This window comes from Dendrobates tinctorius, unplaced genomic scaffold, assembly GCF_039654945.1.
Source record: "Dendrobates tinctorius isolate UK_male_01 unplaced genomic scaffold, ASM3965494v1 ptg000005l, whole genome shotgun sequence".
Classification (NCBI taxonomy): Eukaryota; Metazoa; Chordata; class Amphibia; order Anura; family Dendrobatidae; genus Dendrobates; species Dendrobates tinctorius.
In genome coordinates this window covers 28984019-28998834 of record NW_027361673.1, presented here as the reverse complement: position 1 = coordinate 28998834, position 14816 = coordinate 28984019, and the positions used below count along the sequence as shown (strand labels likewise).

Genomic DNA, 14816 nt, shown 5'->3' with positions numbered 1-14816 from the left:
GAAAAAATAAAGTTTTAGCTCGCAGAATAAAGCGATCCAAAAATAATTATTTTTTCTATAAAATTGATTTCATTGCATAAAAGCGACAAAACATAAAAAAAGACATAAATGAGGTATCGCTGTAACCATACTAACCCGAAGAATAAAACCGCCTCATCAATTTTACCGCACGCAAAACGGTGTAAACGCACCCCCCCCAAAGAAATTCTTGAAATGCTGGTTTTTGTTCATTCTGCGTCCAAAAAATCAGAATAAAAAGCGATCAAAAAATGACACGTGCCCGAAAATGGTACCAATAAAAACGTCAACTCGTCCCGCAAAAAATAAGACCTCACATGACTCGGTGGGTCAAAATGCGGAAAAATTATAGCTCTCAAAATGTGGTGATGCAAAAACTATTTTTGCAATAAAAAGCGTCTTTTAGCGTATGACAGCTGCCAAGCATAAAAACCGCCATAAATAGTAAATCAACCCCCCCCCCGTTATCACCCCCTTAGTTAGGGAAAAATAATAAAATTAAAAGAATGTTTTTATTTCCATTTTTTCATTAGGGTTAGGGGTCTGTTGGGGTTAGGGTTGGAGTTAGAATTGGGGGGTTTCCACTGTTTAGGCACATCAGGGGCTCTCCAAATGCAACATGGCGTCTGATCTCAATTCCAGCCAATTCTGTATTGAAAAAGTCAAATGGTGCTCCTTCCATTCCAAGCTCTGCCATGTGCCCAAACAGTGTTTTACCCCCACATATGGGGTATCAGCGTACTCAAGACAAATTGGACAACAACTTTTGGGGTCCAATTTCTCCTGTTACCCTTGGCAAAATAAAAAAATTGGGGACTAAAAGATCATGTTTGTGGAAAAAATATGATTTTTTTATTTTCACGTCTGGGCGTGTTAAACTTCTGTGAAGCACTGGGGGGTTCAAAGTGCTCACCACACATCTAAATAAGTTCCTTAGGGGGTCCAGTTTCCAAAATGGGGTCACTTGTGGGGGGTTTCCACTGTTTAGGTACATCAGGGGCTCTCCAAAGGCAACATGACACCCGCAGACCATTTCATCAAAGACTGCATTCCAAAACGTCACTAGTTCCCTTCCGAGCCCTGACGTGTGCTCATACAGAAGCTTTCTCCCACTATGGGGTATCAGCGTACTCAGGACAAATTGGACAACAACTTTTGGGGTCCAATTTCTCCTGTTACCCTTGGGAAAATAAAAAAATTGGGGACTAAAAGATCATGTTTGTGGAAAAAAATATGATTTTTTTAATTTTCATGCCCAGGCGTTATAAACTTCTGTGAAGCCCTTGGGGGTTCAAAGTGCTCACCACACATCTAGATAAGTTCCTTAGGGGGTCTAGTTTCCAAAATGGGGTCACTTGTGGGGGGTTTCCACTGTTTAGGCACATCAGGGGCTTTCCAAACACGGCATGGCGTCCAATCCCAATTCCAGCCAAAAAAGTCAAATTGCGCTGCTTTCCTTCCGAGCTCTGCCATGCGCCCAAATAGTGGTTTACCTCCACATATGGGGTATCAGCGTACTTAGGACAAATTGCACAATAGCTTTTGGGGTCCTGTTACCCTTGGAAAAATAAAAATTGAGGGTGAAAAGATCATTTTTGTGGAAAAAATGATTTTTTAATTGTACGGCTGTACGTTATAAACTTCTATGAAGCCCTTGGGGGTTCAAAGTTCTCACCATACATCTAGATAAGTTCCTTCGGGGGTCTAGTTTCCAAAATGGTGTCATTTGTGGGGGGTTTCCACTGTTTTGATACATCAGGGGCTTTCCAAACGCGACATGATGTCCGATCTCAATTCCAGCCAAAAAAGTCAAATGGCGCTGCTTCCCTTCCGAGCTGTGCCATGCGCCCAAATAGTCGTTTACACCAACATATTATCAGCGTACTCAGGAAAAATTGCACAATAACTTTTAGGGTCTTGTTACCCTTGGGAAAATAAAAATTGGGGGTGAAAAGATCATTTTGTACGGCTGTACGTTATAAATTTCTGTGAAGCCCTTGTGGGTTCAAAGTTCTCACCACATATCTAGATAAGTTCTTTGGGGGTCTAGTTTCCAAAATGGGGTCACTTGTGGAGGGTTTCTACTGTTTAGGTACATCAGGGGCTCTCCAAACGTGACATGGCGTCCGATCTGAATTCCAGCCAATTTTGCATTGAAAAAGTCAAACGGCGCTCCTTCCCTTCTGAGCTCTACCATGCGCCGAAACAGTGGTCCCCCCCCCCATCAGGTATCAGCGTACTCAGGAGAAATTGCTCAATAACATTTGCTGTCCAATTTCTCCTGTAACCTGTGGCAAAATAAAAAAAATTGGACCTGAAGCAATTTTTTTTGTGAAAAAAAGTCAAATGTTCATTTTTTTTTTTTCAAACATTCAAAAAATTCCTGTGAAGCACCTGAAGGGTTAATAAACTTCTTGAGTATGGTTTTGAGCACCTTGAGGGGTGCAGTTTTTAGAATGGTGTCACTTTTGGGTATTTTCTGTCATATAGACTCCTCAAAGTGACTTCAAATGTGATGTGGTCCGTAAAAATAAAATGGTGTTGCAATTATGAGAAATCGCTGGTCAACTTTTAACCCTTATAACTTCCTAGCAAAATAAAATTTTGGTTCCAAAATTGTGCTGATGTAAAGTAAACATGTGTGAAGTGTTATTTATTAAGTTTTTTGAGTGCCATATCTTTATGATTTAAGAGCATAAAAATTCAAAGTTGGAAAATTGCAAAATTTTCAAAATTTTTGCCAAATTTCCATTTTTTTCACAAATAAACGCAAGTTATATGAATGAAATGTTACCACTAACATGAAGTACAATCTGTCACGAGAAAATATTGTCAGAATCACCGGGATCCATGGTAGCGTTTCAGAGTTATTACCTCATAAAGGGACAGTGGTCAGAATTGTAAAAATTGGCCCGGTTATGAACGTGCATACCACCCTTGGGGGTTAAGGGGTTAAGCATTGGGTGGATCAATAATGCTTTGGGGTTGTGCTGCAGCCAATGACACGGGGAACATTTCACAGGTAGAGGGAAGAATGGATTCAATGAAATTTCCATAAATTCTTGATACAAACATAACACCATTGTAAAATGCTGAAGTTGAAAAGAGTTTGGCTCCTACAAATGTATAATGATCCTAAGCATGTCAATATCCATAATAAACTACCTTAAGAGGTGCAAACTGGAGGCTTTACAATGGCCCTCACAGTCCCCTGAACTTAGCAGCATTAAAAAATTGTAGCTAGACCTCAAAATAACAGTCATGCAAGACGACCCAGTAAGCTCACAGAACTGGAAGAGTTTTCTAAGGAAGAATGGATGAAAATCCTTCAAACAAGAATTGAAAGGCTCTTGTCTGACTGCAAAAAACATTTACATGCTGTGATACTTCCAAAAGGGAGTGCTACTAAGTACTAACCATGTAGGGTGCCAAAACTTTTGCATAAGCCCATTTAACTTTCTGCATTTTTTAAAATGTAAAAGGTGACAATTTTTCTGGTTTTAAAATACATTGGAAATTTGTTATTATTAACTTTAGGCCGTTTAGAGATCATTTCATCTACAACTTGCTTAATTGTTCACAATAACAGTAATTTTGGCCAGGAGTACCCAAACTTTTAAATGCAACAGCGTGTAGCCAAATATCAGTGCTATACGTTGGCCAAATAATCCTTCCATACAGTGGTCGTACAGTAAAAGCTATATACTGCCATCACTACCATACACTGTTGCTCTATAAGTGGCGCTTCTAGTGTTCATATAAAACCAACAAACCAACATTCCATGACAAATTAAGGCTCTGTGCACAAACTACTCCACTAACATTGCTCTGCAGTATCTAACAAGTACTGCTATATAAATTATATTAAATATTTTTTCACATTTCACAGTCCCATTCTCGGGTTTCCGTGGGATAGATGATCACTGTTGACTGTAATCGTTTAAGCTTCTAAGTGGTCACAAACCTCAGGTGCTTGTCATGCTCCTTTAAACACAAGCGGTCACACATCATCTGTTTGGTATGCCAGAGATTTTGTCATGCAGGATTCTGAAATATATGTAACGGTAAATGTTATTTCATTAACACTTTGGCTTTCTTTTTAGGTGCGTCATAGTAACCCTTCTCATTTAGTTTACATTGACAATGCTGGGAGACCCAATCACCCTGATGACAATCTGAACTTTAGGCTTTTACAAGGGATTGAAGGGTAAGATAGCAGTTATTTATTTTTTGTATGCATTTTGGCATTTTATATCTTTTGAGATACATTTTTTTTTCAGCCCTGTATTTTAAAAACCACTCCTGTCAACATAGTGTAGCATAGCTGGGAAGGACAGGGTTAAATTCCAGCTCTGCAGGTTCTTGATTAGATACACATGTAGGGTTTTGCTAGGAAGTAGGAAGTAGCTTTACGGAGTTGCAGTCTCATGAGGAAGTGTCAGTGTCCTCGATGAAGCAGAATTGAAGTGTGTTACTGGTGAGTGGCCAGTCAAAATGTGACCTGTAGTTGAGAGAGAGATGCATGCCAGGGTCTCTCTCTGAATGGAGACTGCGCGCAGTCTGTTTGTGAGAGCTGCAGAGAACCGTGTGGGAGCTGCAGCCTGTTCAGTGTGAACTGTGTCCGGACTTGAAAACTTCAGTTTGGCACTGAAACTCAGGCTGAAGGGGATACCGAGACTGGTGGGATTGTGCCTCCTCTATATATGGCAACTTTCTGGCTTTAAGAAACACTAAAATCAAGAACAAAAAATGTGGTAGTCAGTAATGGTTACTTTTTTAAACCAAGCATAGGGGAAAAATTATAGAATCACTCAATTCTGAGGGAAAAAATTATGGAATCATGAAAAGCAAGCCAAAAAAAAAACACTCCAACACATCACTAGGATTTTGTTGCACCACCTCTGGCTTTTATAACAGCTTGAAGTCTCTGAGGCATGGACTTAATGAGTGTCAAACAGTACTCTTCATCAATCTGGCTCCAACTTTCTCTGATTGTTGTCACCAGATCAGCTTTACAGGTTGGAGCCTTGTCATGGACCATTTTCTTCAACTTCCACCAAAGATTTTCAATGGGATTGAGATCTGGACTCTTTACAGGCCATGACATTGACCTTATGTGTCTTTTTTCATGGAATTTTTTCACAGTTTTTGCTCTTGGCAGGATGCATTATCATCTTGAAAAATGACTTCATCATCCCCAAACATCCTTTCAATTGATGGGATAAAAAAAGTATCCAAAATATCAACATAAACTTGTGCATTTATTGAAGATGTAATGACAGCCATCTCCCCAGTGCCTTTACCTGACATGCAGCCCCATATCATCAATGACTGTGGAAATTTGCATGTTCTCTGCAGGCAGTCATCTTTATAAATCTCATTGGAACGGCACCAAACAAAAGTTCCAGCATCGTCAAATTTTTGAAGGGTTTCTAAGGAATATCTCAATGTTAATAAATGTTTAACTCCATATCAACATTGATTTATGAAGGATCGCTCCTGTCAAACTAACCTGATCAGCTTCTATGAGGATGTAAGCTCTCAAATGGACCAAGGAGAATCATTGGATGTCATTTATCTCGACTTCTCTAAAGCATTTGACACTGTCCCACATAAAAGATTGGTAAGTAAGATGAGAAGGCTTGGGCTAGGGGAAAATGTGTGTAGATGGGTAGGTAGCTGGCTTAGTGATAAAAAACAGAGTGGTTATTAATGGGGCATACTCAGATTGGGCCAGGGTTACTAGTGGGGCACCACAGGGTTCTGTATTGGGCGCCCTACTATTTAATATATTTATTAATGATCTAGTGGATGGCTTACACAGTAAAATATCAGTATTTGCAGATGATACAAAACTATGTAAGGTAGTTAACACAAAGGAGGACAGTTTGCAACTACAGACAGATTTGAGTAAATTGGAGAATTAGGCTGAAAAATGGCAAATGAGGTTTAACACAGATAAGTGTAAGGTTATGCATGCGGGAAGGAGAAACAGATGCTACAATTACTTACTAAATGGGAAACTGCTAGGGAAATCAGACATGGAAAAAGACAGGCATCTTAGTCAATAAGAAGCTAAATTGGAGTGCCCAGTGTCAGGCAGCTGCCACCAAAGCAAATAGGGTCATGGGATGCATTAGAAGAGGTCTGGGGACATGAGATGAAAACATAATTCTCCCTCTATACAAATTACTCGTCAGACCACACTTGGAGTAGTGTGTGCAATTTTGGACGCCGGTGCTCAAGAAAGACATTACTGAACTTGAAAGGGTTCAAAGGCGGGCTACTAAAATGATAAATGGAGTTGGTTCACTACAATACCCAGAAAGGTTATCAAAATTAGGTCTATTTACTCTAGAAAAGAGAAGACTTAGGGGAGACTTAATATATACAGTATGTACAAGTATATCAGAGGGCAATACAGAGATCTCTCCAATGAACTGTTTGTACCAAGGACTGTGACAAGAACAAGGGGGCATTCTCTTCGTTTGGAGGAAAGACAATTTCTGCACCAGCATAGAAGAGGGTTCTTCACGGTAAGAGCAGTGAGGCTTTGGAATTCTCTTCCTGAGTAAGTGGTGATGGCCAACTCACTGAATGAATTTAAGAAAGGAATGGATGCTTTTCTTGTGAGTAACAGTATTGAAGGTTACGAATAACATAATATTATAGGTAGATGATTGACCCAGCTTAGGGGAAGGAATTTTTTTCCCTATGGAGAAAATTGGCTTCTACTATGTGGGTTTTTTTTTTCCTTCCCCAGGATCAACAATGCAGAACAGCTGCACTAAAAATAGGCTGAACTAGATGGACATAAGGTCTTCCTTCAGCCTTCAAAACTACGCGTATGTTACTATGTTACCTTGCCCAATGCTGATTCATGATTCATCATTGAATATGACTTTCATCCAGTCATCCACAGTCCACGATTGCTTTTCCTTAGCCCATTGTAACCTTGTTTTTTTTCTGTTTAGGTATTAATGATGGCTTTTGTTTAGCTTTTCTGTATGAAAAATCCCATTTCCTTTAGGCGGTTTCTTACAGTTCGGTCACAGACGTTGACTCCAGTTTCCTCCCATTCGTTCCTCATTTGTTTTGTTGTGCATTTCCTGTTTTGGAGACATATTGCTTTAAGTTTCTGGTTTTGACGCTTTGATGTCTTCCTTGGTCTACCAGTATGTTTGCCTTTAACAACCTTCCCATGTTTGTATTTGGTCCAGATTTTAGACACAGCTGACTGTGAACAACCAACATCTTTTGCAACATTGCGTGATGATTTACCCTCTTTTAAGAGTTTGATAATCCTCTCCTTTGTTTCAATTGACATCTCTCATGTTGGAGCCATGATTCATGTCAGTCCACTTGGTGCAACAGCTCTCCAAGGTGTGCTCACTCCTTTTTAGATGCAGACTAATGACCAGATCTAATTTGATGCAGGTGTTAGTTTTGAGAATGAAAATTTACAGGGTGATCCCATAATTTTTTCCCTCAGAATTGAGTGATTCCATCATTTTTCCCCTATGCTTGGTTTAAAAAAGTAACTATTACTACCACATTTTTTGTTCTTGATTTCTTTTAGTGTTTCTTAAAGCCATAAAGTTGCCATTTGAATTGACTTTAGTTTTGTGCCATGTCTGTGATCTGCTTTTTTTTCTGCAAAATTAAACAACTGAATGAACATCCTCCAAGGCCGGTTATTCCATAGTTTTTGCCAGGGGTTGTAGTAGTGACCACGATGCTGCAGCGCCTGCACCCACCCCAACTTGCGTTTCTGCATTGCCTTCATCACGCGCCCTGAGGAAGGCAACGCCGAAACACACATTGGAGTGGGTGCAGGCGCTGCGGCATCATGGTCACTGCTATTTGGGTAAGAGGAAGCAGATGTGATTTTATGGCTCCATGACCTTTGGTGTGGTTATTGCTTGAGTTGAATTATGCTATGCTATATATACAGTTGTGGCCAAAAGTATTGACACCCCTGCAATTCTGTCAGATAATACTCAGTTTCTTCCTGAAAATGATTGCAAACACAAATTCTTTGGTATTATTATCTTCATTTAATTTGTCTTAAATGAAAAAACACAAAAAGAATTGTCCTAAAGCCAAATTGGATATAATTCCACACCAACCATAAAAAAGAGGGTGGACAAAAGTATTGGCATTGTTCGAAAAATCATGTGATGCTTCTCTAATTTGTGTAATTAACAGCACCTGTAACTTACCTGTGGTACCTAACAGGTGTTGGCAATAACTAAATCACACATGCAGCCAGTTGACATGGATTAAAGTTGACTCAACCTCTGTCCTGTGTCCTTGTGTGTACCACACTGAGCATGGAGAAAAGAATGAAGACCAAAAAACTGTCTGAGGACTTGAGAAACCAAATTGTGAGGAAGCATGAGCAATCTCAAGGCTACAAGTCCATCTCCAAAGACCTGAATGTTCCTGTGTCTACCATGCGCAGTGTCATCAAGAAGTTTAAAGCCCATGGCACTGTGGCTAACCTCCCTAGATGTGGACGGAAAAGAAAAATTGACAAGAGATTTCAACGCAAGATTGTGCGGATGTTGGATAAAGAACCTCGACTAACATCCAAACAAGTTCAAGCTGCCCTGCAGTCCGAGGGTACAACAGTGTCAACCCGTACTATCCGTCGGCGTCTGAATGAAAAGGGACTGTATGGTAGGAGACCCAGGAAGACCCCACTTCTTACCCCGAGACATAAAAAAGCCAGGCTGGAGTTTGCCAAAACTTACCTGAAAAAGCCTAAAACATTTTGGAAGAATGTTCTCTGGTCAGATGAGACAAAAGTAGAGCTTTTTGGGCAAAGGCATCAACATAGAGTTTACAGGAGAAAAAAAGAGGCATTCAAAGAAAAGAACATGGTCCCTACAGTCAAACATGGCGGAGGTTCCCTGATGTTTTGGGGTTGCTTTGCTGCCTCTGGCACTGGACTGCTTAACCGTGTGCATGGCTATATGAAGTCTGAAGACTACCAACAAATTTTGTGGCATAATGTAGGGCCCAGTGTGAGAAAGCTGGGTCTCCCTCAGAGGTCATGGGTCTTCCAGCAGGACAATGACCCAAAACACACTTCAAAAAGCACTAGAAAATGGTTTGAGAGAAAGCACTGGAGACTTCTAAGGTGGCCAGCAATGAGTCCAGACCTGAATCCCATAGAAAACCTGTGGAGAGATCTAAAAATGGCAGTTTGGAGAAGGCACCCTTCAAATATCAGGGACCTGTAGCAGTTTGCCAAAGAAATGGTCTAAAATTCCAGCAGAGCATTGTAAGAAACTCATTGATGGTTACCGGAAGCGGTTGGTCGCAGTTATTTTGGCTAAAGGTTGTGCAACCAAGCATTAGGCTGAGGGTGCCAATACTTTTATCTGGCCCATTTTTGGAGTTTTGTGTGAACTGATCAATGTTTTGCTTTTTGCTTCATTCTCTTTTGTATTTTTTTCATTTAAGACAAATTAAATGAAGATAATAATACCAAAGAATTTGTGTTTGCAATCATTTTCAGGAAGAAACTGAGTATTATCTGACAGAATTGCAGGGGTGTCAATACTTTTGGCCACAACTGTAGTTATTCAGCCTATTTGTATACAATAACTTATTTCATTTTTTCTATAGTATTCTACATCATACTGATGCCGTTTGCTCCCTGCATCCTTTGGATTTTTTCTGATGCACATATGCACTTTGTCTCCCCATGTATCTGTTCTTTAAATGTATTATCCTAATAAAGTTCATGTTTTACTTTATAGTATATTGGGCTTTCTTGATCGTTTTTTTCTTTGCTCCTATGACAATTTTTGCGATTAGCCCTTGATTTGGTCCTCTATTAGCACCAATATGTTCTATGTATTTTGTATGTTGATTATAATGGTGCGTTATACATTTCCAAGTATACATGGAGCACAACCCCCATCTGTGGACGTCAGGCACTCAGATCATCCTCATGGAGTCGGTTTCTAACCGTTTGTGCAGACACATGCACATTTGTGGCCTGCTAGAGGTCATTTTGTAGGGATCTGGCAGTGCTCCGCCTGTTCCTCCTTGCACAAAGGTGGAGGTAGCGGTCTTGCTGCTGGGTTGTTGCCCTCCTACGGCCCCCTCCACATCTCCTGGTAGTGCCTCCAGCCTCTGGACACTACACTGACATACACAGCAAACCTTCTTGCCACAGCTCGCATTGATGTGCCATCCTGGATGAGCTTCACTACCTGAGCCACTTGTATGGGTTGTAGAGTCCATCTCATGCTACCACGAGTGTGAAAGCACAACTAACATTCAAAAGTGACCAAAACATCAGCCAAAAAGCATTGGTAGTGAGATGTGGTCTGTGGTCTCCACCTGCAGAACCACTCTTTTATTGAGGGTGTATTGATAATTGACAATAATTTCCATCTGTTTTCTATTCCATTTGCACAACAGCATGTGAAATTGAATGTCAGTCAGTGTTGCTTCCTAAGTGGACAGTTTGATTTCACAAAAGTTTGATTTACTTGGAGTTATATTCTGTTGTTTAAGTGTTCCCTTTATTTTTTGAGCAGTGTAGTTTCCCATAGTCCTTCCTTCTGTAGCTTCAGTATAAGGCTGTTATGTGGTACAGTATCAAATGCTTTTGCAAAGTCCAGATAAATCACATCAGCTGCATTTTCAACATCCAGACTTGCACTTATCTCCTCATAGAAACCCAACATGTTAGTCATGACTTATTCTTCATGAATCCATGTTGGTTGTCAGTTATTATATTATCTACAATATTGGAGCGCCCGCTAGGGCCGGGGGTACTTGGTACCGGCCGGTTTTTAAGGGGATGTGTCACGGCAGCAGTGACCCGGTCTGTGGCCCTGGGCGTCCAATGAAAAAGGTGATAAGGAAAAATAAAGTTTACAAGAGATGTTTCGTGACGCCACTTGTGGTACTCGGCAAATAGGAGATGTTAGCCGACGCTGCTTCAGGAGACCGCTGGGGCTGATGGTAATGCAGCAGAGTTCTTACAGCTCTCCACAGGTAGAGCTATACCCCAGGGCAGTTGTAGTGTGATATGATAGTGATGATGGTGTTGTAGTGCAGGACAAGTGACTCAGTAAATAAATTGGAGGACACAGCAGTGTGCAGTCTTCACAGGTTTTACTCACAGTTCTGATGTTACAATCTGCAGTCGGGGTGCTGTGTCCTCAGGGTCGGTGGTGCAGCCAGCTTTCATGTAATTTAGGGTACACCGTATCAGAACCCCCTTCAGATGTTCCTTTCCTGGCCGTCTCACTGTGCTGGCTCCCACCTCTCCTTCCCTGTGCCTTTACACAGTGTCCCAAGCCAGCAGCCTCGTATCTTGTCGGGTAATGTGCTTTAGGTCCCCTGGATCCTATCCGGCTGCCTTTTCAGCGAATGTGTTGGATGTGGCTGCAACCTCCGATTAGCTAGCTGAGTCCTTAGTTTCTCCACTAGACTGGGGCCGGTCCCCTAACTGCGACCTAGTCCCTCCACTCGACTATGGTTGGTGTGGATGCGGGCCCCACGGGTGGACTCCTCACTACCCATGTCCCTAGGACCCCTTCTTTCTCTCTTCCACTGAAGCTTATCTTTCTGTTCTGTCTTTCCTTGCTCTCCTTCCACTGTCTGCTGGTCCAGGGCTGAGCTCCTCACGGCTCAAGTCCCCAGCGCCAACTGCTGACTCACTCTCTCATTGTCACTTCCTTCAGCTCCCCTGCTATTTTCTCCACCCACACCCTCTACTTGGCTCCTCCCGAGCTCTGAAAGGTCTTGTGTTGGATGCAAGTATGTGAGTTCTGTGTGGTGCCCCCACCTTACCTGAGAGCGGAATACCACCCCTCTGAATGAGGTGCAGTACCTCTTTGGTGACTGAACCCTCAATGGCGCCACAAAATATTTCTGCAGGTCAACGCTTATAATACCCTCAAAAACTAATGATGTCAGACTTACCGGAACAACACAACATAGACTCTTAACTCCTTAGTAACCACCAATACATCTTTATACTAACCTGCGATATAAGGGATTAACATCCCCTGATGGGTGACAATTCTGTAGCTGTGGGCTGTACACTATAGATGACAACTTGCTGCATCAGCCACGATCAGTGTTGGCACCGCCTATAGTTATTTAAGCGCTTAAATGCTTCTGTCAATAGTGACTACAGAATCTAGATGGTTAACACCCTGAGTAATTGATTCTGTGGTCCTGATGTTTGCCATGGCAGTTCATATCCAAATAACGGCCTGTTCAAAAGTTATCAAAATTTAGGTGGTAAAAATATCATTTTTTCTTTCCTGTTATGCCATATTGCATTAATTCCTGAAAAGCACCTGAAGGGTTAATGAACTACTTGAAAGCAATTTAGAATACATTGAGGGGTGCTGCTTTAAAAATGTTATCACTTTTGGGGGGGGGGGAGTTTCTAAAAAAAAAATTTTGTAAATTTTCTTCAAAAAATGAAAATGACCTTCTAAAATTCTAACAAAATAAAACAACATTTTACAAATGGTGCTGATATAAAGCAGGCTTGAGAGAAATGTTATTTATTAATGTTTTTGTGTGGTATGACTATCTGGATTAAAGGAATAATCATCAAGTTTGAAAATTGCTAATTTTTTTACATTTTTGTAAAATTTCTGTTTTTATAAGCTTAAAATATATCAACCTAAATTTACCATTATTATAAAATATGATGTGTTACGAAAAAACAGTCTCAAAATTAATAAAATATGTTGAAGCTTTCCAGAGTTATTACCACATAAAGTGACACTGGTCACACACTGAGAAATCCGCTGTAAGCTATGGTGGGGGCGTGCTCTTCTTTCCTTTGAGAGTTGCTGCTTGCTTATGATTGGTTAGCATCGTACAGGGAGAAGAAGTACACACCCAAAGAAAACTCTGATAACACCTATTTGGACTTAAAAATGAACTCATTAGGTGTCAAATATATTGTTTGTTTTGCTAATATCTCCACAACAGAGGCAGAATTAAAAAAAGAAAAACATTTTATTTTGCTCTGCATCTACTATTACATCCTGTTTCCAGTTCAATATGAAAAATTTGGTGAAAGATCTTCTTCAACTTTGGTTTATTTTTGTATTCGGAGTCAGAAAGCAAAAGGATTGTCACCATTTTGGGTTTTCTTTGTACAGTGTTCACCAATACAGTATAAATGACACAATAATTGGTTTCTGATCATTATGATTACGGCGATATCAATTTTTATTTTCTCATTTTGCACAATGAAAACATTTATTTCTGTTATTGATTTTAAACAGAAATAACCTTTTTTATTTTTATGTCTGTATGGGGCTTGTTTACCATTTTGGGTTTTTTAAGACTGTTAATATGTTACCTTCTATTTTTTATGGGAGGTGTTATGAATAAAAACAGCTATTTGGGCATTTTTTAATGGTCCAGACATTATGGATAAGGCAATATTAATTTTTGTTTCATTGTAAGGGAAACCCTTAATGGAACACCACAGAGTGTGAAGAGTGCAGAGCAGGATACAAGATGCATATCCATTTGCATTGTCTTGTTACTGACTTGTTATTCGATAACATTGTCTTCAATATGACAAAAATAGGAACCTGCATCATGTTTGTGGTCAGATCCACAAATATGCATTCTTTACTTGCCATGAGCCACGGTGTGCTGTGGTATTAGTCTTCTTATTACCTTTCAGTAGTAAGCAGTACAATATGGCAGCACATAGTTATGGCTCATCCCCACAGCTGAGTCATGTCTATGGAGCCTTTCGGGTATTGCACAGAGACTTTCCTGCTTTTTAATATGGCGCATGCACTCTAATGTACTTCATTACAATTTTTTTGCCAAAGCCACTAAAATGTAATTATTGCACCCTTTTAGGTTCCCTGAATCGGCAGTGCAAGTGCTAAGGTCGGGATGTTTACAGACCATGCTATTAAGGTCATTAGAAATGGACCATACTTTCTGGAGCAGCCACGGAGGCTTCCAGGGAGTAAAAAAGTTAGTTGACACCATTGAGCAGAGAGGACACATACTGTTGAAGTACATAGAAAAACACTCTATACCACTTACCTCTCATCTATAACTATCTGCTCAACACCAAGAAATGAAAAATGTGAAAATATCACGAGAGCCAACATAAAAAAAATCAAAGCTGCAAGAAATAGAAGAATAAAATAAAGAGAAAAAATAAACTTTAAATTCTGTGCAACAAAGCCAAGCGACTATGTGATGGATATCATATTCACTGCTGTATCTTCTGCTGAAAAAGAGGCCAGTGTCATTGTAAATTTACAAAATTTGTTTTAAACCAAAATGCATACGGCAGGCTCCCACCATGATTATCTTGGTGTATAGTTTCTTTATCAGTTAGCTAAATTTGGTTAATTGTGTTTTGTCATTGCATTTGAGTACGTTCTATTACAAGCGCTTTGTTACCATGTTTTTTCAACTGCAGTTTTTGTCCCTTTTTGTACTTCATGTTTTAAATAAACTACTTTTGTTTTAGAGAAGTCATGTTTACTAAGTTACCACGTTTTGATAAAACTTTGTTGATAGACTCATGTGAGGATAAAATGCGTTTTCATTGCGTATCCGCTGCACAAATGCACTAAAATAGGATATATGTTTTCATCTACAATTTTGCTTATCTCATTCTAGTCTATGGAAAGAATCATCCGCAAATAAAACAGTTGTTTACTACAAGAGAAACTGGCGTGCTGAGGATTTAAAAACCATATTGCAGGATTATTTCTGGAGCAATGGAAACAGCGCAGGTGGCATTATGCAGTGTGTAT

General features: G+C 40.1%; 1 protein-coding gene across 1 annotated transcript in view; it reads left to right on the top strand.

Moving 5' to 3' along the window:
• The window catches only part of GASK1A (golgi associated kinase 1A), a 127502-nt gene extending 112971 nt beyond the window's left edge, over positions 1-14531 (top strand). The window contains exons 4-5 of the mRNA XM_073569083.1: positions 4122-4225; positions 13900-14531. Of these exons, the coding sequence (XP_073425184.1) occupies positions 4122-4225; positions 13900-14104 (309 nt within the window). The 3' untranslated portion in view covers positions 14105-14531. The remainder of the gene's footprint in view (positions 1-4121; positions 4226-13899) is intronic.
• Positions 14532-14816: the final 285 nt, after the last annotated feature.